Consider the following 25,034-nt stretch of genomic DNA (forward strand, 5'->3'; position numbering starts at 1 on the left):
AAATATCCCAATTACTATAATCAGCGATGGGTCATATTTTGCCGAAACCCCCCTGCAGTTTTCAAAATATCTGAAACGTCGGAAATTTGATTCCTGAACGTGAATTTAGAACCGAATTCTGACTCTCTGCACGTATTTTCATTTTCAAATTACAGTTTTTTATACCGAAAATATGCCAATTAATGAAAACGGCGATGTGTCATATTTTGCCCAAACCCCTCTGCAGTTTTCAAAATATCTGAAACGTCGGAAATTTGATTCCTGAACGTGAATTTAGAACCGAATTCTGACTCTCTGCACGTATTTTCATTTTCAAATTACGAATTTTTATACCGAAAATATGTCAATTACTAAAAACGGCGAAGGTCATATTTTGCCCAACCCCCCTCCCCCCTGCAGTTTTCAAAATATCTGATATGTCGGAAATTTGACTCCTGAACGTGATTTTTGAGCCAAATTCTAACTCTCTGCACCTATTTTCATTTTCAATTTACGACTTTTTATACTGAAAATATGCCAATTACTGAAAATGGAGATGGGTCATATTTTGCCCAAACCCCCCTTGAAGTTTTCAAAATATCTGAAATGTCGGAAATTTGACTCCTGAACGTTATTTTTTAGCCAAATTCTGACTCTCTGCACCTATTTTCATTTTCAAATTACGAATTTTTATACCGAAAATATGCTAATTACTTAAAACAGCGATGGGTCATATTTTGCCCAAACCCCCCTGCAGTTTTTAAAACATCTGAAATGTCGGAAATTTGACTCTTGGGCGTGATTTTTAGCCGAATTCTGACTCTCTGCACCTATTTTCATTTTCAAATTACGACTTTAAATTACGACATGAAAACTGCAGGGAGGGGGGGGGGTTGGTAAATTGTGACCCAGCGCCGTTTTCAGTAATTGGCATATTTTTGGTACAAAAAATCGTAATTTCAAACTGCAAATATGTGCAGTGAGACAGAATTCGGCTCGAAAATAACGCTCATGAGTCACATTTGCGATATTTGCGATATTTTGAAAACTCCAGGGGGGTTTTGGGCAAAATATGACCCCCCATCGCTGTTGTCAGTAAATGGTATATTTTCGGTATAAAATATCGTAATTTCAAACTGCAAATATGTGCAGTGAGCGTGAATTCGGCTCAAAAATGACGCTCAGGAGTCAAATTTCCGACATTTCAGATATTTTGTAAACTGCAGGGTGGGTTTGGGTGAAATGAGACCCATCGCCGTTTTCACTAATTGGTATATTTTCGGTATAAAAAATCGTAATTTCAAACTCCTAATATGTATTCATGAAACCTTACGTAACGTAAAGTAACATAACGTCATTCTCTCCAAAACGACTCTATATTTCAATTGGAGGGTAAATCTCCCAAGACACAAGTTATTCGATAGAACTGAGGACTTGAGGTAAGGTCTATTAAGGACCTTCCCGAAACGCTATGCGTGTTAGTGACTTTGCAAGAGTGTAAAAAATCACTCTGTGTAATCTCACAAACCCATTGTACCTTCTTACAAATAAAATATTTTTAGTAGTGGTATTATTAAGTGTAATATCTGAAAAAAATTAAGAAATCTTAGGAAAGTGAAACAATCATGTTTATTTTAGATGGTATTATTTTTTTATCAAAGTTCTCCTTCACTTTACAGATAAAGTATTTGAGAGTATTATGAATAGAAAGAAAGAGGTGTCCTCTTTCTCAGTTATCATTATCATTACTGATATCTCAGACACATCAGCAGTATTACTGAAAAAGTCATAGATATGATCAGATCGTGAAAAAAAAATAATAACGTGGCGTGAGGATCCTCAGCGACCACTGACGATTCAGTCTTTACATCAAGATGGACTGGGCACGCTGACCCCGTGGACCAGCGTCCGCGGGGTCGGCGTCCGGCCCCGCGAACCAGCGTCCGCGGGGTCGGCATCCGGCCCCGCGAACCAGCGTCCGTGGGGTCGGCGTCCGGCCTTGCAGACCAGCGTCCGGGTCTTGCTCGACGCACCAGACTGGGCCACCCTGGCCCCAAGGATCTCCCCGCCACCTCTATAAGACAGCTTGTGGTGTAGTATTTAAGCTGAAGTGGCTGTCCACGCACACGCGACGGAATGACACTACGCCACGGCGGCTGGGGTTACCGTGGGGGCGTACTTGTCTATACACGCCAGCGATGTGAGGTCAGCTGAGTTGGGGCGAGCCGGCACTAACACACACACCCTCACAAAAGTACACATACAACACCAATACGTACATGCACAAGTATGCACACAGAAGGAGGACACTATTGGAGGATACAGACACAAAGATAGCGACAGTGTGCATCGCTTAACATATATACCAAAAGAAGAGAATCTGATATTAAAGGAATAGTTATGTTAATAATAATTACAAATTAACCGAAGATAATAGATGCTAATTTATGATGATGATCTTATTTTAAAAAAATGGCGCCCACAATTTGCAATCTTTTATGACGAAGGAGCTCCTGATGGAGGAGTGTGAGTGATGGCGTTGTCTTGAACGTGAAAGACAAGAGGTCTTGAGAAAAGGTATCCCGGTTTTGTCCCTTTTCTTCCCTATTAAGAGCAACATGACTTGCTGGTGACCGTGAGGCGTTGAAGGTGACCGTACGGGCGCCATGATGACGCAAGCACAACTGTGGCAGCAGTCAGATAGTTTTCCCTCTACAACACAGGATGATCTGTTTGGATGACTCGTTCAGCTGATAGCAGGAGTTGGGGGACTGGTTCTTTACTTCATGTAGGTCTTCTGAGAGAGCTCAAAGTTCCTGATAGACTTCCGGACGTCGTCGAGGAGCGAGGCGGTGCGGGTGTCGGGCACGGTGCGGCGGATCACGTTGCTGCGGATGCCGCGCTCAGCGAAGGCCATGCGGCGGGGCACATCTGTGGACACACGTTACTTATTATTTACCTGATATGCATATTACGACACGAGTTTAAAATTTACATTATACCTGTATCTTTATTACACTTTTAGAGTAGACTTTTGTCTATGAAGATGGATTGTGGACCAGAATAATTACTCTCAATTAGTCAATCTAGGAATCTCATTCTTGTATATGCAGTTTAAACGTGTCGAACACGAGTTGAAGGGTCACATATGCTGAGTTTTGTTCCTTCAGGTGAGACCTGCAAATATTCGGGTGGTTCCTCTATAGAAAATCATATCTAGTTTTGTTTATTAACTTGTGCCGTGTTCTACAGTATACTGCTGTTCAACGTCCAGTGAGACATGATATGAGATAGTGTGAGCCAATCGGACATGAACAAGAGAAAGTTCCGCGATATCTGCAATGTGTGAGATATGACTCCTACCGTTATGTTGGGATAATGAATATGAAGCACTAGAGTATTATGATTATCATTCATGGCTTATTAAGCCGAGTAACACAGAGAAATATCAACTGATTATTAGTTTCCTTGTGAAAACAAAACATTTTATTCTAACTTTGCTAGCAGTAAGAATCATTAGGGTCGGCTGTGGTAGATTCTTTCACAAAGAACATAATTGTTGGTTTAAGAGAGACATGAGAGACGAGGTACAGAAGGACACCGGTGAAAGAGAGCAACATGAACTCACCACCAGACTTGGTGTCCATATACTTGACGAGCGAGCTGTAGTAATTGTCCCCGTAGTCCCAGTTGTAGTCGTAGAAGCGGGGCTTGCGCCTGTTCCAGTGCACGAAGAACTTGGGCTTCTTCTTAGGCGCTGGAGGCGGTTCAAGGGCCTCTTCACCTTCCAGGGGAGCCTCGCCCTCAGCAGGGGCGGGTGCCTCTTCAACTGGGGCAGCTTCTGCGGGTAGGTAGTCAGAGATTAGTAGCTGAAGGATGCCATTCACAGTATCCATGGGGGCCTCCTCAAATATACAAAACCAAATAACCTCACACTAAAGCTGCATTAATACATATACAATGGGATGATCTGTTATGAAGCCTTAATCTGTGGAGGTGACTAAGTCAGCTGACACAATGAGAGGTTCCACTGAGACATTTATTAAAGGGATATAATCTGCTGAGACACCTAACGTGACGGAAACAATTTGATTGGACCGATGCCAGAAAAAAACTATCTGCTAGAACACATTAAGTTGGAGGGTAGGGAGAGGTGTGTATGCGAGAGGTGGTGTTTGTATTTGATAACCCTTCCCCTGCTTATATTCCTCTCTCTCTCTCTCTCTCTCTCTCTCTCTCTCTCTCTCTCTCTCTCTCTCTCTCTCTCTTATTCTATCTGTCAGTGCATTCTCCCACAAATCATCTCATGTATACAAGACCTCTGTGACATACATGCCTACACACGTACATGTATATGAATACAAATAAACATGAGCGTACACACACACACACACACACACACACACACACACACACACACACACACACACACACACATGCAGGTACACATACCAAGCTAAAGTGCCTATCTAGAGAGGTCTGGATAAGTCGTGTTGTGTAGTTTTCCTGTTTGAAAACTAGTGAACTAAATCAAACCAAGCCACTCTTGAACTAATAAGTTCTATGCATAACATAATTAGTATCCATTAGTTATAACGTATATTTTTGTATACTAATTTACATAAACATTGAACCATATTTACGATCCATGCAAACTATAAAAGAAAACATTTGTATGTTTATATATTTCTACGTAAAAAATGTTGCCCTTAACAGTCATCAGTGAACTCTTACGTTTTATTTTATGTTTTCATAAAATCCATTAAGCTAATATATTACTTAGTAAATTACAAAAACAATAAAACTAAAAATTTCAATGTTAGGAAAATAACATAAAATAGCCTGAAAAAATGTGTAGTTTTCCCAGCCGGCAAAATGTGCAAACGAAATAAATAATTTTTCACCAACAAACATAATATGTGAACAGTATTCTGAAATGAGGCGTTTTTGGGGTAAAATATTATGTTAAGGGCACTTAAAACTGTGGGAAGTAAAGTGTTGTGGTGTGTGAAGGACATCTCTAACTAACATAGGCATGTTGGGATACTAACATAATCTAATCCTACATTCTAACACACACCTCAAGAGACAATGTGGACATAAAACACAATGACAGAAATTCTTTCCTAAGGAAAGTTAGGTGGTGAGGACACCTTGAGCCAAAAAATCAATATGTGAGATAGGGGTTTAGAAATTGCCTAAGCTGCTCTATCTCTTTGAGATGTATTTTTTCTTGTCTCAATAAGCATACTTGAACTTGAACTTAAATTTGAGAGAGGGAAGGCTTAGAGTGAGCCACAGATCACAGTGGCATCATACTTAGAATACTAAGGCATGCAGACAAATGCAACAGCGTTGGGGGGGAAAATTACGATGGTTTTAGACCACCTAAGAGAAGAAGAGGCTTTTGGCTCAAGGGATTATATCAGATTTGAGACTAGAGGAATGAGGGAACATGGGGGTAAACTATAGCGTGGGACAATAAGACATACGAGACATCCGCTGCTACATCCTCCTGCTACTCTGCAGAGGGTAAGACATAAATATGACGAAGTTAAATGTTAATGTAGTTAAGTGTGGAGAGGCATTAGCTAGCAGCATTCTGGGTATGTAGAACCGTTGGTCAGGTGGTCCGTCTCCACGCCGAAGTTCCTCTGTCGACCGCCTCCTGCACTCTCCTGCCCATCTATTTTGTGCTCATGGCTACTCACCATTTACTAGAATGACAGTTCATTGCCAGCATTTATGCTGGAATAATTGTTCATTCTTAGCTAGGTGTATAATGCTAGCTTAGCCGTTCGCTAGCAATCGCAGCAGTGTAGCATTTGGCATAGGCACTACTCAACTACTGTGCAAGTTGGTTGCAACATGGGTGTACCAATGGGGACATGTGGTGACGGGTGCGGGTCGCCACATGGTCGGCGTTGGTGCAGGCATGTCGACCTAGTCGAGGGGGCGTCGGCCTGGCCCAGAATATGGGGACGGGTCCAGGGCGACTAAAACAAGAGCACAAGCTACTTGCAATAGTACCCCCGCAGAAGCTTGCGTCCCACCTCAACCTACAGCTGCCGCTATTGTACTCTGCGTCGAGTACACTGAGTACACTACAGGAGCCATGAAAGGGGAGGCGTAGAGGCGAAGCACCAGTGGTATAAATGTGACAGTTGCGGCAGAGGGCGAGAGGCACACAAGACCGCCGGTACGACCTTCTTCCCAGTAGCTGACGACCACGTCCGCGTCTTCTTGTTCACCTGTGATGCAATCGGGCTCCGGCTCTTGCACCGGCTCCGGCTCCGGTTCCGGCTCGTGCACCGGCTCCGGCTCCGGCTCCGGTTCTGGCTCCGGCTCTGGAGGAGGAGCTTCCTTCTTTTCCTCCTCCTTCTCTCCCTTCTTGCTGCTCTTCTTCTTCTTCTTTTTGTCTTTATTAGAGGAAAACAAAAGTGAGTGACTGAGCCTCGGGCGCGACACCCGGCGCTGCTCGCCTACCTAACGCTCTCCCACCGCTCATTGTGTTGACAAACAAACAACAACACACATATAACTCTTAAGGCAGCATAAAGAAAGCAACATTCATATTAGAATACAGTATTAATTATTAATGGCTGTACCAGTGACTCAAAAGACCGAGACTTGGCCAAAGTAACTCATCATGCTGACGGCTTCCAGTTATAGGATATGGATTATAAACATTGGTCATGGGGGGGTCATAATTATAGATCACTTGAAGGTATGTCTGGGTTTGCTGGGTGATTGGGTCGACTCGAACACGTGTGTGTGTGTGTCCGGATGTCTCATGTGTGCAGTATTACGTGTCTCAGTATGTGTCACTGTGTATCACATGTCACTATCATGAGGTTATCTTGAGATGATTTCGGGGCTTAGTGTCCCCGCAGTCCGATCCTCGACCAGGCCTCCAACCCCCAGGAAGCAGCCCGTGATAGCTGACTAACTCCCAAGTACCTATTTACTGCTAGGTATCAGGAGCATCAGGATGAAAGAAACTTGGGAAAATCTTAATTAATGAAATATTCAAAAAATAAAATAGTAGGCAATTGACTTTTGAAGCTGTGGATGTGTGAAGGTTGGGTCTGGAAGTGGTGGGGGCAAGGGGGGGGCATGTGGGCTGGGGGGAGGTGGGGATGGGGGCAGGGGTATGGCGGGTAGAGAACTTGTAGGGGGGGCAGGAGACTAGGAGATACTGATATCTTTATAAGGTCTATGTTTCCGCTGCTAGGATGGGGGGGGGGTGGAAGTGTGATGAGCAGAACATTTAGATAACTTCCCTGAAATCAGTACCTACTGTTTGATAATACTTCAAGAATAAAACAATGTTGTTGTTTTTTTCAAAGTGTGAAACCTGACGCTATCCAGTCGCCAGTGCCAACATTGTCATCGGGGACACAGTACTGGTCCACCGCCCCCCCCCCCAGGTGCCTCGATGAGCTATATGTGCTGGTGTTGGCCTGTGGTAGTGGTGGATGGTCCGCCCTCTGGTGGCGAGTGTGCCAGAATGTGTCGTTGGAAATAGGCCAGGGCGTTGGCGGTGTCACGGGCTGCGACTAAACAGATTGATGCATTAGGGCCAAGGCAGGCACTGGTTAGTGCCATTGCAGGCACTGGGTGTGTACACAGGTCACTGCCAGGGCAGGCACTGGGTGCTTACACAGGTCAGTGCCAGGGCAGGCACTGACCATGGAGTACGAGGCTATACGTTCCAATCTTATCACTGAAACATAATCTTTTCACAAGTCAGTAGCTGGGTTACGTATTCTCTTTGGATGCACAAATATATACACTTGGATGCTTGATCAACGCCGCCAAGTAATCTCTTCTTACAGAAAAAGATAAGCAATTACATTTATGTAACCATTCAAATACTAACACATACAAATAGGAGGCTGTATGAGAAACCTTAGTAAACAATGGGAAACCAGTTTCAAAGCGCTAAATAGATTTCACATTATATATTTAAATACTGCTGAATTTACTAACCGTTATAGTCATCGCATTAATTTACATGTACTACTAATTAGTGTTGATGTTGACGCTACTGAGACCTGACCTTGTACGGGGATGCAGAGCAAGTCCCTGGCACTACCATTAGGATAAGGACACTTTAGTTCGACAGTTTCTTGACGTTAGGAAATCTTAGGAGGATGGGTTAGGTTTTATGTGACAGTATAAGTAAATTAAAATGATGTGGATTGATCTCATTATGTTTTACCTGATGACTTACAATTCGTAAAGACCACAACATGAATTCACTCAATATGATGCACTAATGCTGGGTCTCTTGTGTGGAATATAGCAATGTGCACAAACTGGCCTTCTTTTCTGGGAGAGTTTAAACTCTCTCTTAACGATAATGTATCAAATGTGGATGAGTACACCTTCATATCTTGACGGGTTACTGAAAGCTGCTCCAGAAGGCTTAGAATTACCCATCACTGCTGCCAACCATGATCATGCAAACAAATAACCTTAGTGACAATTAAGTCAGTTCAAGGCACGGCTAGTTTATAAATTATACAAAAGCCTTTCTGCTTAAAAGGCTTAGCAAATTATGCAACTGTTGATGAGGCCAGCGGGCTCATCAGCTTAAAAGCACATTGCCAGCTGCCAAGTGTGACTATCAACACACATGTATTGAATTTCAGAGAAATGTCTGATGGTCATCAAACCTCTGAACAATATTGATACAAAATCATGATTCATTTACATCTTCAAGTAGGAGACGAACTCCAAAGTATAAAGTAACAGTAAAAAAAACATCTAGACACTCTAGAATCATGACAATAAGCTAACATCGAGTCCGTCCTGATGCTGAATCTACTGTGAAAAAAGTAATCATGCACACAGCCTATTGCAACACAAGGTGGGAACCCCTTCCTTCAACGAAATGCTTGTTCTCTCCAGACTCGTGTCAATTATATGTTTCAAAAAAATCTATCGAGACTTCTAAGTCTCAGATAGTTACAGATATGTGAAACGTTGATTGGTAAACATACAGTAGAGTATATTGCCTCACAAGACACTGTGACGGCATCACCACCACCAGACAATAACCTCATCAGAAGCAGACGAACTGTAACAAGTCCGTGAGGCAATGTCTGATCAACACACTCACTTATAACTTCATAATTATGGTGTTAATGATAAGCAGGAACATCACCAAAGCGTTGAAAAAATGAAATTAAAATTTAGATGCAGGGTCATATTATTTAAACTGGTTATATGACATTTTATCGTTTAACTATAATGTTGATCGGTAATGATTACCTCCTATGACTCTCTAGTACAAGAAATAAATGGGTGAACTTGTTAAATTTGCCAGTATAGATGTGCTCCATCGTCAAAGACTTCTTACTAATTATAGTATGGCCCTCGGCCAACTGCAGTCACAACTGCGCAAGTCTCCAGAGACTTTTTCTGGATACTCAAAATGTAACATGTTCAAAATGTTGTAACATTTTGATACTCAAAATGTACAACAACTGGCGACAAATAACTTTATATATGTTATGAACGAGCCTCAGTATCAGGGAGGTATTTCACTAAGTTTATCTGGCCATTTATTCGAAAAGTTCAGCGGGACAGGTTCCCCTTGCTCTTTGTGCCGCGTCATGTCTACAGCTGTTGCAAGTGACTTTGGACACTCACCTGAGCGAGTCTAACAGTCAGTATACGAACACTTTAGATATAGATTATATGGCGATAACTTTCAATATAACATACCATAACTTAGAGTAATGCAAGCTATTTATAAAAAAGTAAATGCAATAATTGCCACTACAAATTTGGACTTTCAAATTGCTTTACTAAATGAGCAAATAGAGTCAGATTGTCGAGTTACAGGTTATCCAAATTCATAGACATTCTGAAAATCCAATGGGATATCAGGAGAGTTTACGTGCCAAATTGACTGGAATGAGATTCTGCCTCAGAACATTCAGGATGCCTGAGGGAAATTCGCATATGATTAAACTCTAGTCCTGTTCCACAAACTAAAGTTTCATAGAACAGTCTCAAGCCGTCGACTGAGTCGTGTAATGTTGCACGTAGTGGGCGAGGCTTCGCAGCAAGCACATATATGACAACGGGCCAATGTATAAGCATTCTTGGCACTTCATGTGCCACAGTGCCCCCTGTTAAAATTGTTCTCTTTACCAGAATTAGACTTTAATGCTGTACTAGTCAGCATGAGGTTACTACTATACCGGAGTTGAATACCGACCCCATCATGTGTGTTCCGAGAACGAGGCTGCGCTACGAAGAGTTTGGAATGATGACAGTATAGATCATTCGAAGGACGGCCTTTGCATGTTGCCAGGAAAAACAACCGGGCTTGTGGATCTTGAATATCAGGGGATGTCCCTGGCTCAAATTCAAGATTAACAAACGATGGTATTATGACCCCGTACAATGGTCATTGAACATGTGTAACGATGACTGAAACAGAAACCTGAAGTGGCCGTTACAGTTGTGGTTAACAATAACCAAGGTTAGTGATATAATGTAAATGAAATTCAACTCTTAATCATTTACTGAGCAACCTCATTGATTACTAAATTTCTCCAGTCTGCTAAAATACAAAACTTCTTATCAATGCAACATTAATGCTAATACGTTTCAGAGTATGATAATTCTGTGATGTTATCGGCAAATGGAAGTCTCGGTATATTACTGTTAAAGACATTATTAATTAAATGTTCATTATGTCCTCTCGAGCGTTCCCAACGTCACTAAACTGATGCAATAAATAATACATTAAATTAATATGTCAATAATATGTAAAAAAAAAATATGTTATATAAAATAATGTCAAAATAATACGTAATATTGGAGAGAACGAGCTGTAACGGGGTACTGGAGTAGCCTCTCGAGCGGTCACAAAATCACTAAATAATAGTGACTTTGGCTTGGACCTTGGACCCGATTTGGCTAATCGGCTTGCGAAAAGTTCTATTTTTCTTGAGAATTAGCAGACTGAAGGTAAGTTTTGGGTGTAATATTCATGTATTGTATATTGCTTTTACAGTGTCAGTGAGGTGACTGCCTAGTTGCCAGCCTTCAGTATCGCCAACATTACTTTAATATGGTAAAGTGGTTGTTGGACTGAACTGTCAATCTAGTGGCAAAGAACTGGAATCTCCGCAGAGTTGCAATTAAAGCTCAAAACTGATTCTGAGATTGTTTATGTAGTATGGTTTCTAAGATCGGAGATCTAATAGGCATACCAGAGTACCCCCTAGACCAACGACTGACTTTTTCCCTGTTAGCAACAGTTGGTTCGTTTCCTTATAAGCCACTTCGACCATTCAGAATGGGCAATCCTCCTCTTGCTGGCCGAAACCATCACAAAAACCTTCCTCAACACTGAAGTTGTTCTAGCTTGAAAGATATTCTCTGCAATGTTAACATTACTGTTTATGCTATTAATCATTTGCTTTTGATCTGCTTGTCAAAACAACTTCACTAGCAAGCAAAATAGCACAGCCACCGTGTAAATAGTGAGTCACTGGCAGGTTAACCTCCCAGAAGTCACCCGCCAAGGCTAGCCTCATATATTCTGGCGCTGAAGGTGGCAGCCAATGACGTAAGCAGCTGTCGGTCACAACCATATGCTCGCAAGTAAATTTCTACAACATGGTCATCAATAAAGTAACGTTTTTCTCAGTGCTGTGTGATGAGTTAATACGATGAGCCCTCTAACTCCCCCCATATGCTGTTGATTAATGGGTATTCTCAAATAGGTTTTATTCCGGATATATAAATTTATACCGATAAATGAAAAATGTCAGGTGTGCCTAATAGGGTTCGCTGTGGATGGGACATAATCTGGCTGAGTACATGTTTAGTCTTACTCTGTAGTGTAGTCTTACTACACACTAAGAGTAGTCTTACTCTTAGTGTGTTTGATGTGTAGGTATTAAGCTACGTTTTAGTGTCACCATATCTGTCGAATATTTTAGCGTTACTCTTCAGTATCTCTTGTGATGGTTTGGTCCTGTGTTGAAATAATCTGAACTGTTTTGAATTCTTGTTGTCTGTGCATAGTCGGGTAATTATATACTGAGAGCTTTGGGTCTGACAGTCACTGTTATCTAGGCATAGACAATACTGTTATCTTAGCAAAGTGTTTCAGCTTCAACACCAAGTACAAAATTTATTGTTGGAAAGTTCCTTTTGTTAACCTTCTACCCCAGTGAAGAGCCTAAGATATATATATATATATATATATATATATATATATATATATATATATATATATATATATATATATATATATATATATATATATATATATATGAATGACATAAGAGCTGATTAAATACATTATATGACTGTGGTTCCATCATAAGGACTTAGTAGGCTATCTGGAGTATGTTACCTAAATGGTGTTACACAAGACTGTAGTGTCTTACTGAGTGATCAAGACACGTGACCAACTCGTAATCAGGAAACAGGATTGTAGATCTATGGAACACATTACCAGTAACTCAATATACTTGGGACTGATGCATTGTTTTAAGCGTAAATTAGACATATAAATGAGTTTGGGTAGATGTAAATAGGAGCTGCTTCTGGTTCAATAGGCTTTCTGTAGCTTCAAATATTCTTATCATAATGGAACAGGCTTTCGTAAAGTCACTGACACAGCCATTAAATAAATTACACAATCATTAAATCACCGACACAGTCATTGTTAACATAATGTCAGAAAAACGTACATAGATAAACTCCCATGAGCAAAATTATATAAATTAAAAGACCAAAAATAACTGAAAAATAAAGTTATGCAGTTAAAATAAATTAAAACACACTGGAAATATTAACGAAACGGGCAGAGATAGACATTTAGATAAACAATGATAGCAATATAATGGAGATATTGGTTGACAGGCAAGCTAAGGGGCTGACGAGATACTGGTGAAGTATGCGGTAGATGTTGGTAAAGTATGTGGTAGATACTGGTGAAGTAATGTGGTAGATGTTGGTGAGATATGTGGCAGATGCTGGTGAATTATGTGGTAGATACTGGTACAGTATGTGGTAGATACTGGTACAGTATGTGGTAGATACTGGTGAAGTATGTGGTAGATACTGGTGAAGTATGTGGTAGATGTTGGTGAGGTATGTGGCAGATGCTGGTGAATTATGTGGTAGATTCTGGTGAAGTATGTGGTAGATGCTTGTGTTGGCATGAGTATGATAACGCCAATAACAGGGTTATACTGTGAAAAATATAATTATCTGACAAAATTTTGGAGAGGGATATACTGGTGGTTAGGAGACGGATATACTGATGGTAAGGAGAGAGATATACTGATGGTCAGAAGAGGGATATACTGATGGTAAGGAGAAGGATATACTGATGGTAAGGAGAAGGATATAATGATGGTAAGGAGAAGGATATACTGGTGATGATTGCACCATCAAAAATACTGGTGATGGTACCTTTGTGTATACAACACTGCCATACTGATGATCCTAGGATGATAATGTGAATATTTGCAGAAGGAAGATTTATTAATAACAATAATTAAATAATAACAATTCATTGTGCCGGGGGACAGGAAGCCAGCGTGTATTCATACACGGTAGACTTGGCAACCACATAACAAGCAGACTAACTCCTGCGTACCTACTCACTGCTAGCTGAAAGGATATTTGCCCCAATCATTTCTGTCCCGCGCGGGATTCGAACCCGGAATTCTGGAGTGTGCGTCGAGAGCGAACCCGACTGCACTACCGAGGGTGAGTGTACAGGGTTACTGAGAGCAATATAATGCTAATCATACTATAGGTTGAGAGTGGCCCTTAGTTATGATATCATAAGTTACCCAGTAGGATAAGTGTCTCGAGTGACGATAACATGATAGTTACCGCACTAGGGTGACAGTGCCACTGGTTATGATGATAATATAGTTAACCCCACTAGGGTGACGTGCCACTTGGATAATGATGGCTTTCGGTTAATACTGGCACTAGAGTGAAGGCACTAGGCTGGTAATTATACTAGGATGATGGCATTAGACTGGTAATGATTCTAGGGTGACGGCACTTGGTTGGTACTGACTCTAGGTTGAGGGCACTAGGGTGAAGGCACTAGGTTGGTAATGACACTAGAATGAAGTCACTAGGACAGTAACGACGCTAGGGTGATTATAGTCCACATTAGGTAATCGCACAAGGGTGATGGCACTAGTGATAGTATTACGTTTCCAGTGTGGCGATGGCACTATATTGGTAATGGCACTAGGGAAGTAATGGCACTAGGGAAGTAATGGCACTAGGGAAGTAATGGCACTAGGGAAGTAATGGCACGAGGGAAGTAATGGCACTAGGAAAGTAATGGTACTAGGGAAGTAATGGCACTAGGGAAGTAATGGCACTAGGGAAGTAATGACACTAAGAAAGTAATGGCACTAGGGAAGTAATAGCACTAGGGAAGTAATGGCACTAGGGAAGTAATGGCACTATGGAATTAATTAATGTCACTAGTTGGCATATGACACTATGGTGATGGTGGCACCATGATTGTGGTGCCACTAAGGTGATAGTGGCACCATGTAGTAATACCACTAGGATGATGGCACTAGAGGAAAGGTAACACTAATTGAAGAAAGGCTCAACTATACGAGCGGTTGTTAGTGGTATTTCATCTGGTGAAGAAACAGTTCCCCCCAAGATGTGAGATGCAGCATCAGTAGAACTCAACATATTTTTTTTTCAAACCAAAAGGGACAATTAACCACCAAGGATGAATCAAATCAGAGTGAAGACTTGATGGCGGTCGGTCGGTCGGTGCCTACCTTCGTCACCAGCCATCTTGTGATACACAGAGGAAGACAACGAGAATAACCACACCCACGGGCTACCGCGCCCCAACTAACGCCAACCTGAACCAAGTGGTGCCGGCTATACTCGCATCCGGCACTGTGCCCCTAGCCCGACCTCTCTCCTCCCCCCCCCCCCTAGCCCGACCTCGTCCCCCACCCTAGCCATTTCACCCCACAATCTTCATTTCCAGTTCGCATTTTCTCTATTCTCGTCTTCCGTCCATCGTGTGGATCGTCTCTAAACTGAATACTTCTTAAAGTGTTTTCGAGTTGAAAAACAATATACGGGGTGTAAATAGTGGAGTATACATTATGTTTTTTGTTAAATCTTGCGATGGTTTGTGGAAAAAATGGCAGCGCGGGATGGGCGATGGTGGTGCCAAGTTGCTGGAGAAGGGACGCATGCGCGGGGTTATTTCTGCCCACGCCTGGTGCCAGCCAGTGCCTACCCAGTCTTACCTCTCGACAATTAAGGACAACAAATGCCGAGTGCCGCAGGAAGCTAAGATGCTCTCGTAGTTATTATCAACACAAACAAGTCCATCTGCTCCTGGTCAACCTTAGTGATTAGAGTAGGGTGAAGGATGATATACGGCAGGGTGAGAGGAGTTAGTATTGAGCCGGCGGGGTTGTAATTACCTACAGCTCCTTCCCCCCCAGGACGGTCATGGGGGGCATGCATGCTCGCCACGTACCTATCTCCAATTACACCATCTTTCTCCACGCTCTTACTGTCCTTTGCCATCCTCACTCAACACTTCACGGTAAAATCAAGGACTTTTCAGGCGTTGTCAAGACCGCTGTAAGCTTACCCGACATATCTTGCTATCTACGGGGGGTCTAATGGGTAAATAGGCTACTCATCTCTACTTATTGATACAATTTACAGCCTTATTTCCTTTGTATGACTGTATTTGCTGCTCCATTTGTAGTATATTAACGTATTACGTCAACTCATAATATATGAGCATATTAACATTAATATATTAGCATTAACATATCAACATGACTGACATATTAAGCTGAGGGGAACGAGGTAAAATTGGCATTATCGAGCCTTTGTTACGGTGTTTGAGTCGCAGTTATAACCAATTAATAAATCATTTGACTAATAAATGACTGTACATTTATATCTGTCTTAATCTACAAGATTTTAAATATATTATTTCCTTATAAAAGAATCTAATTATAAAATACAATTATGAAAGAATATCAATAGCCTAACACCACTCATAAAAATTCTACATTTGTTTATTAAATGGCGTCAATATACACACATGCTTAGCATTCATTAATGCTAATTTAGCATATATTAATGTAAATCTTCGTCTTCTGGTGTGTGGTTTGGTCATTATAATTATCATTGACCTCGTTAGGTCTAGGATTTTAGGGTCGTACGCTTATTAAGTAAAACCTCTTCAAATTAGACGCTTTAATTGTCAAATCGTGAGAATGTTCTTGGCAGAAATGGGAGACTTATATAATGGCTAAACTAGTTACATCTTATTTTTATTTATGTGTGATGCAACCTTCGTACTTTGAGGGCAGGTGGTGGATGAGTCACACAGTGAGCTCAGGCTCCGCTCATGCAACTCATCATGAGGCAGGTGATGGATAAGTCACACAGTGAGCTCAGACTCTGCTCATGCAACTCATCATGAGGCAGGTGGTGGATAAGTCACACAGTGAGCTCAGACTCTGCTCATGCAACTCATCATGAGGCAGGTGGTGGATGAGTCACACAGTGAGCTCAGACTCTGCTCATGCAACTCATCATGAGGCAGGTGGTGGATGAGTCACACAGTGAGCTCAGACTGTGTGCACACGCTGCCCACTTGCCAAACTTGGAACACTTGACTAGGATTTTGGATAATATGTCATCTTTAACAACATTGGAATATGGTAAAGTTTTTTCTGTTGAATCCTCGTTACAAAATTTAGGTGAGACTTGTATAATAGAGATAAATGTAGTTAGCTGTATATTGTTGCCCTAGTTACGGCTTTACTGCAACATTGCACTTGCATGATGTTGTAAAACCTTTATTTTAAAGTTTGTGCTGTTCTGTATCACTGTATTTATGTATATCACTTGAGTTACAATGGTCCATGTGTTCTGTAACACACTACATTTCTTCACGTGCTCTATAAAAATTTCGTTCGTGCTTTGCCCGAAACGCTTTGCGTAATAGTGGCTTTAGGCATTGTATATACTAGCTCTATCTTTAAATCCATCAATGTTTTGTATCTCACCTTGTATGTATGTATGTACTTTACCTGAATAAATATTTGATTTGATTTGATAAAGGCATTCACGTTTCTACCAATTACAATGTGTCCTCGAAGCCTACACAAGTCCTGTATCGTCCTTCGAGTGAGCTATACATGCAGTCGTAATTTTTGTATTGCTCTAAAGCCATTCACGTGTTCTAGAGACCCCCCCCCCTCCCTCCCACATGTATTACAATCATCCACATGCTGAATGTTTCTCTACATTAGTTACAATCATCAACATGTCCTACGGCCATATAAATATACATCATTTCTACAAACCTTTTAACGTCTGCATGTCTCACAGTCGTTCACTCTGGCACATGCTTTTTACATTTTCACGGATCGGACGGTCTTCCATGAGTCCTACAATTCTCTATATGTGTCCATGAGTCTTCTGTGCATCTTACAGCCTTACACGTGCTTGTGCCTTGAGTCATGCAGCACAGTATTCATACCACCCGTCCTCGACTCAAGTCCATTACATCCAACGGTCAACCCCACAGACGCATTCATAAATGTTTACATGTTGTTCATTCAAAACGGGAATTTTCCAAAATACAAATTAATATTATAATATATTAGCATAATGTATATATATAGGCATAGGTTAGGTTAGGTGTTTAGGTTCTGTTGGCGATTATTTGTATTTGTAGTACGTGGGTGAAGCATTTATAGCGTTGTGGTTCGAACAAAATTCGTCAGTGAAGCACATGTTCCGGAAGAGTTCGAACGTCATCAGTTGTGAGTCGTGTGTAAACCGTTTTTCATTCATAAACAGGGGGTTTGGCGGGTGCATAGAATCACTTTTAGATTTTTGTTTGGAAGACGGGCTGAAGCATTAGGAGGAGTGTGTTTCGAACACATGAAATGCATTAATCATTTCGATCAAAATTCCAACAAAATCACAGCCCGTCCTCCAAACAAAGATCCAAAAGTGATTCCACGCACCCGCCAAACCCCCTGTTTGTGAATGAAAAGCAGTTTACACACGACTCACAACTGCTGATGTTCGAACATATCCGGAACAAGTGCTTCACTGACTAATTTTGTTCGAATCACAACGCTATAAATGCTTCACCCACGTACTACAAATACAAATACTCGCCAACAGAACCTAAACACCTAACCTAACCTATCCTATGCCTATATATACACAATATGCTAATATATTATAATATTAATTTATACTTGCGAAAATTCCCGTTTTGAATGAACAGCATGTTAAAATTTATGAATGCGTCTGTGGGGTTAACCGCTGAATGTAATGGACTTGAGTCGAGGACGGGTTGCAAAATCAGCAGAATCGTGTAAAATGAATTTATTTCTTACAAATGAGGGAACGACTGCTAGATTGAAGTGCTTCTGTCCTATTTGTTTTTCTGTAGTAACAAGCAATGTTGTTACTACAGAAAACAACAATGTTCTGCTATCCTGTTCAATGTAAAATTACAAAGTGTTGATAAAAAACAGTTCATAATATCATAACAAACAAAAATAAGTTCATCTATCCCCATCTCACAGAATGGTTAGTCGTACATGAAATCAGGAAAGGACGTGAAATGAGTCCAATCTATCAGCCCGCAATGACAAAATCTTGATACAGAACAAGAATATCTTCCAATATTCTTTAGTGTAGTTACAGAGCTAAAAGTGCCTCATACCACATGGTCTAAAATCACTGATAACAAGCCAGTTGCAGGTTTAGTGTTGGAGAGTATGCTAGCTCTTGTTCACATAGTTTAGTAATGAAGTGCATTCATTCATTACAGGGGAATCCCTTAGGGGATTCATTACCTGCAGCTACCTGACATTAAGTATCGATATCCTAGCCTAATTCTGGCGATTATAATGCCCTAATGCCTAGTGGAAGTTTTGTGTTGTCTGTACATATAGTTCTCGGTTTTAAACATATAATCGATTTGAAAATGATCCAGGCCGGACCGAAACGTCGTCGTCCCTTCACCATCTAGTGTGTGGTCTGGTCAACATTCTTCAGCCACGTTATTGTGACTCATCGCCTGCAAACATATAACCCTTTACACTCGTGATTTTTGGCCTGAGTGTCAGTGAATGCTCTTTGTTAATCTTTTGTAACGTATTGATCAACTATTTGGTTGATTAGATACACATGCAGAGTTTAGTGGGGCTTTCATATTTATTTAGTAGTCTTTTTACAGCAACCGGTTTGTTTGCAATGTCGTAGAAGTTGAGACGAATCTTGGAGCAGAGCAGAGAGCTGAGTGAGGCCGGGGGTAGAGAAAGAGCTCGGATGCGGGGTGAGAGTCATAGAGCGTGGCGCTTTAAAATGCAGGCGGAGTCTAGGAGCTCGATGCGGGATGAGAGCCTGGAAGCTCGATGCGCCCAGAGTGTGGCTGTCTTCTCTGTGTGTTAGCTGAAGCGTCTTGTGAGGGTAGGAACTGGATACGTCGCGTGTTACAATGGTGTTGATGATGTGAGGAATCTCTCAAGCGTCTGTATTGAACCACTGTTGAAATTAGACTGAAGATTATTCATTGATTGATTGTTAAAGATTAAGCCACCCAAAAGGTGGTACGGGCATGGTAGGTGGAGGCTCTTTGGAGCCATTACCAGTACCAATAGCTGATACTGGAGATCTATAGATGGATGGGGTCTTCATGGTCGCCCACAGGAGGCTTGGTCGCCAGGTTGCAGCTTAATGTACGAAGCAACTATGTATATCTGAACAGAACAAGATTATTCGTTGTTGTTTTAGATTCGTTTTTAAACAGTCTCCGTGGTGTAGTGGTAAGACACTCGCCTGGCGTTCCGCGAGCGCTATGTCATGGGTTCGTATCCTGGCCGGGGAGGATTTACTGGGCGCAATTCCTTATCTGTAGCCTCTGTTTAACGCAACAGTAAAATGTGTACTTGGATGAAAAAACGATTCTTCGTGGCAGGGGATCGTATTCCAGGGACCTGCCCGAAACGCTACGCGTACTAGTGGCTGTACAAGAATGTAACAACACTTGTATATATCTCAAAAAATTCAACTTCTCGGAACAAAAGTTCCAAGTAGCACGGGCTATGGTGAGCCCGTAGTGGACTTACCTGAAAGGCTGAAACAGGAGAGGGCTGTAGTTGAGAGATTAGTCGATTGACTGATAACGATTAGCCACCCAAAAGGTGGCACGGGCATGAATACCCCGTATAGAGATTATTCGATTGATTGATTGAAGATTAAACCATACAAGAGGTGGCATAGGCATGAATAGCCTGTAAGAGATTATTTTTTTTTTTATTATTTTATTTGAGATATATACAAGAGTTGTTACATTCTTGTACAGCCACTAGTACGCGTAGCGTTTCGGGCAAGTCCTTAATCCTATGGTCCCTGGAATACGATCCCCTGCCGCGAAGAATCGTTTTTTCATCCAAGTACACATTTTACTGTTGCGTTAAACATAGGCTACAGTTAAGGAATTGCGCCCAGTAAATCCTCCCCGGCCAGGATACGAACCCATGACATAGCGCTCGCGGAACGCCAGGCGAGTGTCTTACCACTACACCACGGAGACTGTACTACACCACGGAGACTGTGGTGTGGTTATTCGATTGATAAAGATTAAGCCACCCAAGAGGTGGGGAGAGAGATTATTCGATTGATTGATTGATAAAGATTAAGCCACCCAAGAGGTGGCACGGGCATGAATAGCCCGTAAGTGGTGCAATTTTTTGTTCAGTAAATCTTTTCAGAGTTCTGTGATCGCATTTAATCGTCAAGCTGCTATCGCGGGGGAGGATACTGCTTGACAGTCTTTATGGAGATCTGTGGAGGTGCGACTGCAACCTGCGTGATGGGAGATGTCTCCCGTGGAGATTATTCGATGAAGATGAAGATTAAGCCACCCAAAAGGTGGCACGGGCATGAATAACCCGGAAGTGGTGGCCCTTTTGAGCCATTACCAGTATCAATAGCTGATACTGGAGATCTGTGGAGGTGTGACTGCACCCTGCGTGATGGGAGATGTCTCCCGTGGAGATTATTCGATTGATGAAGATTAAGCCGCCCAAGAGGTGGCACGGGCATGAATAGCCCGTAAGGAGATTATTCGCTTATCGATTCCTTATATAATCGGTCCACACCTCAGCATTCTCTAGCAGGTAGGGAAGGAGTGTAAACTGTAATTAGGGAAGAGGTATGAATTCGTAATTAGTGGACTAAGTAGAATTAACAAACCCATCTCCTTAAGGGGGCGATAGTTAGGGTTCATAAAAGTTGTTCTAGTGCAATGAAAATTTATTGACGTGTTACACGTGAAGAGGGCTGCAAGTGGTCCAAGTTTCAGCATCGCAGCCTAAATAGAGAGGGAGAAAAAAAAAAAAAACTTTTTTTAACCATTTTTTTACATGTTTTAAAGTTGATATAACAAATACAAATATCAACTGATATTATTTCTATGATACTCAGCTATCACAATACTATATAATAAAGGTTGTCTAGTGGCATTATTATCCCAAACCTATTTAGTGCAATAATACAAATTTTCAAAGTTCACCCAAAAAATTATGCAACAAAATGATGTTTATAAATATATATAAAATCAATAAATGATCTTAGGGGAAATATATAACTTGAGTTTTTAGAGGCACAGACTCTACATATAATGTGCAAGTTCCATGTAAATTGAATAATAAATAAAAAAGTTATTCAACCATATAGTTGCAAATTAGTTACCTGTAAAAAATGAAGGTCAAAGTTCAGCCACCTTTGGCTGAGGTTGATGAACTACCAATTTCAATCAAAATTACCACCCTTGTAGATTGGCATTCCTTCAGTAAGGTGTGTAAGTTCCATGAAGATTGCCTGATAAAAAAAAAAAAAAAAAAATTATTAAAAAAAAAAAATTAAAAAAAAAAAATAAAAAAAATTAAAAAAAAGACAGCAGCTTTATATTTACAATTATTTATGATATAGTATCAAGATATAAAACATAATACATACTAACCTAATATAATTGGTCTGAAATATGCAACATCTTGCAACATCAAGAGGGAGAACGTCTTGAGTTGCAGGTCTAAGATCTTGAGTGGCAGGTGCCGCAGGTGGTGTGGCAGGTGCCGCAGGTGGTGTGGCATGTGCAGCAGGAGGTGTGGCAGGTGCCACAGAGGTGTGGCAGGTGCCACAGGAGGTGTGGGTGCCTGGGTGTGAGGCGAGGTAGTGTGTTGTGGGGGCGGGAGGCTGCCCTCTCTCTTCACTCAAGGGAACTCTTGTTTTGCCTCAGTGTGGCTTTACGCTCCTTCTTTACTTGGCTAACGCGTAGAGCTCTTGCCTTTAGAGCTTTCTTCTTGTCCGATACTATATCCATTGTGCAGTATATGCAAGAAAATACGATCTGTGCGAGCGCGTCAGGCATGCGACCGCCGGCACAGACACTGAGAGGGTGACTAAGCCAGTAAATCGGATTATAGCCCCTCCCTCTCACAGAAGACAGTTGCCAGCGAGTGTGTTTATAATTTGTATATGCATAACAAGATATTCTCCACTCTATTGCGAAATACTAGACGCTTACAACGTATGACGCATCACCCTACGGCGCACCCGAGCCGCGAGGACCAGATTTCGGGCAATTGCGGCTGGAAAATTTGCTGTAATTACGTTATTTATTATCATAACATTAAACGGTTTGCACCACGGTGTTGCCAGAACGTTGTAGTATTTTTATAAATTTTTCGTGTTTGGCCGAATTTTTTCGGCCAAACAATGATAACGCCCTCTTAAGCTGATGAGAGTTTGGGGCGAGTATATTATTGACATAATATACTTGCAGTATTTACTTAAATAATTTACTATTATTATTATTTACTATTACTATTATTTACTGAAATACTGCGTTTTTTATCAAGATTGCAATTCAAGTTCAAGTATGTTTATTGAGATAAGAAAAAATACATCTCAAAGGGATAGAGTAGCTTAGGCTATTTCTACCCCCGGAAAAAAAATTACAATGCCAAGATGTAACTCAGTTTCAGACATATCACATGCAGTTCTGTCATCATGCTGAGCACCAATGTGAGATGATATCCATACATACGAGGCTGAAACTCTTGCTCTATGTATTAATGTTTATAATAGATATTACAACATTTTTAGCATCTATTTTGCATGTTGGGTTTACAAGTGCATGAGGAGCTGACACTGCCCAGTGTTGTGTGGACCTGGAGGGACACACACGTGGTATTTACCTATCAGTACTTGCATACCCAACTACTTTGGATGGTAGAGCGACAGTCTCGCTTCATGCAGGTCAGCGCTCAACCTCCGACCGTCCAAGTGCTTGGGCGCCATTCCTTTCCCCTGTCCCATCTAAAATCCTTTTCCTGACCCCTTCCAAATGGTATAAAGTCAAATCAAATCAAAATCAAATCAAATCAAATGTTTATTTAGGTAAGGTACATACATACAAGAGATTTTACAAAGAGTGATGGATTGATGGCTGTACTGTGCACGACTAACATGGTTAAAGCAGACACACGAATGAAAAGTATGCGTAATGGCTTGGCGCTTTCCCTTGATAATTAAATTAATTGCATTAAATGATCTATTTATATTCCTATTGTTATACTTTTCATTCGTGTGTCTGCTTTAATCACGTTAGTCGTGCACAGTACAGCCATCATTGGTCATGTGCACCCGCCCAGACATCCTATCTCGTGTGTGGAGAAGCGGAGGTCTGCACTTAGCGTCGCGCCAGCCATGAGAAGTCATGATAGCGGAGCGTAAATCCTTAAATCCAATGAGCCGAGAGAGCATCGTGAGGCACCTCTTAACTTTTATTACCTTTTACTTTTTTTCATCTTCATGAGATACGATCACTCTTCCGTCACTTAATATTATCTTATACTGTATCACAGTAGTTTATGTGCTCGCCTTATAATCTACGGACCCGGGTTCAATCCCCGGTCCAGAGAGAAACGGGTAGGCAAGTTTCCTTTTCACCTGATGTCTCTGTTCACCTAGCAGTAAAATAGGTACCCGAGTTAGGCAACTATTGTGAATTGTATCCTGGGGATATGGTCAATAGTTGGCATGTGGGTACCTCCCTAAGTATAAGGAATTACCATGTGATCAGACCGACCTACAGACAGTCCTCACTGCTCTTGTTTCACACAAGTCTGGTAGCTGAGTGGACAGCGTGCAGGACTCGTAATCCTGAGGCCCGGGTTCGATTCCCGGTGCTGGCAGAGACAAATGGGCAGTTTCTTTCACCCTGATGTTCCTGTTACCTAGCAGTAAATAGGTACCTGGGAGTTAGACAGCTCTTACGGGCTGCTTCCTGGGTGTGAGCGTGTGGGGGGGGGAATAAATTAAAAAATAGTAGTTAGTAACAGTTGAGAGGCGGGTCGAAAGACCACAGCTCAACCCCCGTAAGCACAACTTGGTCAGTACACTCACTTTTCGGGAAGACATGATCACCACTTACACAATTCTCAGGGGAATTATTTAACACGGGTGGTCGGGTGGTACACGCACAAGGGTGGAAACTGAGTACCCAAATGAGCCACAGAGACATTAGAAAGAACTTTTTCAGTGTCAGAGTAATAAGTAAATGGAATGCACTAGGCAGTGATGTGGTGGAGGCTGACTCCATACACAGTTTCAAATGTTGATATGATAGAGCCCAATAGGCTCAGGAATCTGTACACCAGTTGCTTGACGTTTGAGAGGCGGGACCAAAGAGCTAGAGCTCAACCCCCGCATGCACAACTAAGTGAGTGCACATGTACTAAACATATTTTCCTCAACAAGCACTCAATCAATCCCTTACGTACATTTGCATAAGTTACCATATATCATTTATATTTAATAATACTTCCTAAGCTTCAAATACGTATTTGTATGTGTATTATTAAAACATAACTTCATCTGGCGACGAGGTGTCTGTCCTGAGAGATCCCTTCACCCCCCCTCCCCCCCCCCCA

General features: G+C 41.5%; 1 protein-coding gene and 1 long non-coding RNA gene across 3 annotated transcripts; both read right to left on the bottom strand.

Annotated features, from left to right (window-relative positions):
• Positions 1-1,607: 1,607 nt before the first annotated feature.
• Positions 1,608-14,898, bottom strand: LOC123758290 (diacylglycerol kinase kappa). 2 transcript variants are annotated; one of them, XM_069322588.1, is made up of 4 exons: positions 14,796-14,898; positions 6,186-6,398; positions 3,608-3,820; positions 1,608-2,910 (listed from the first exon to the last, which is right to left on the bottom strand). In XM_069322588.1, the coding sequence occupies exons 1-4, from the start codon at positions 14,809-14,811 to the stop codon at positions 2,759-2,761; spliced, it is 594 nt and encodes a 197-aa protein (XP_069178689.1). In that variant the 5' UTR covers positions 14,812-14,898; the 3' UTR covers positions 1,608-2,758. The 2 variants fall into 2 exon arrangements, with proteins under 2 accessions (XP_069178689.1, XP_069178690.1); XM_069322589.1 differs by having other exon boundaries at positions 6,231-6,398; positions 14,796-14,896.
• Positions 14,899-20,337: 5,439 nt separating this feature from the next.
• On the bottom strand, positions 20,338-22,830 carry LOC138363431 (uncharacterized). Its single transcript, XR_011228075.1, has 3 exons — positions 22,061-22,830; positions 21,790-21,918; positions 20,338-21,409 (listed from the first exon to the last, which is right to left on the bottom strand). It is a non-coding gene; the product is annotated as an uncharacterized lncRNA (long non-coding RNA).
• Positions 22,831-25,034: the final 2,204 nt, after the last annotated feature.

This window comes from Procambarus clarkii, chromosome 11 (assembly GCF_040958095.1).
Source record: "Procambarus clarkii isolate CNS0578487 chromosome 11, FALCON_Pclarkii_2.0, whole genome shotgun sequence".
NCBI classification, from domain to species: Eukaryota; Metazoa; Arthropoda; class Malacostraca; order Decapoda; family Cambaridae; genus Procambarus; species Procambarus clarkii.

What these genes read in the sequence shown, in the direction of transcription:
- LOC123758290 (XM_069322588.1), bottom strand. An exon ending in CGTCAGCTACTGGGAAGAAG is followed by an intron (nt 3,821 to 6,185) that starts GTCGTACCGGCG and finishes ACCTACCCGCAG; the next exon opens with AAGCTGCCCCAGTTGAAGAG. An exon ending in TATGGACACCAAGTCTGGTG is followed by an intron (nt 2,911 to 3,607) that starts GTGAGTTCATGT and finishes GTGTGTCCACAG; the next exon opens with ATGTGCCCCGCCGCATGGCC.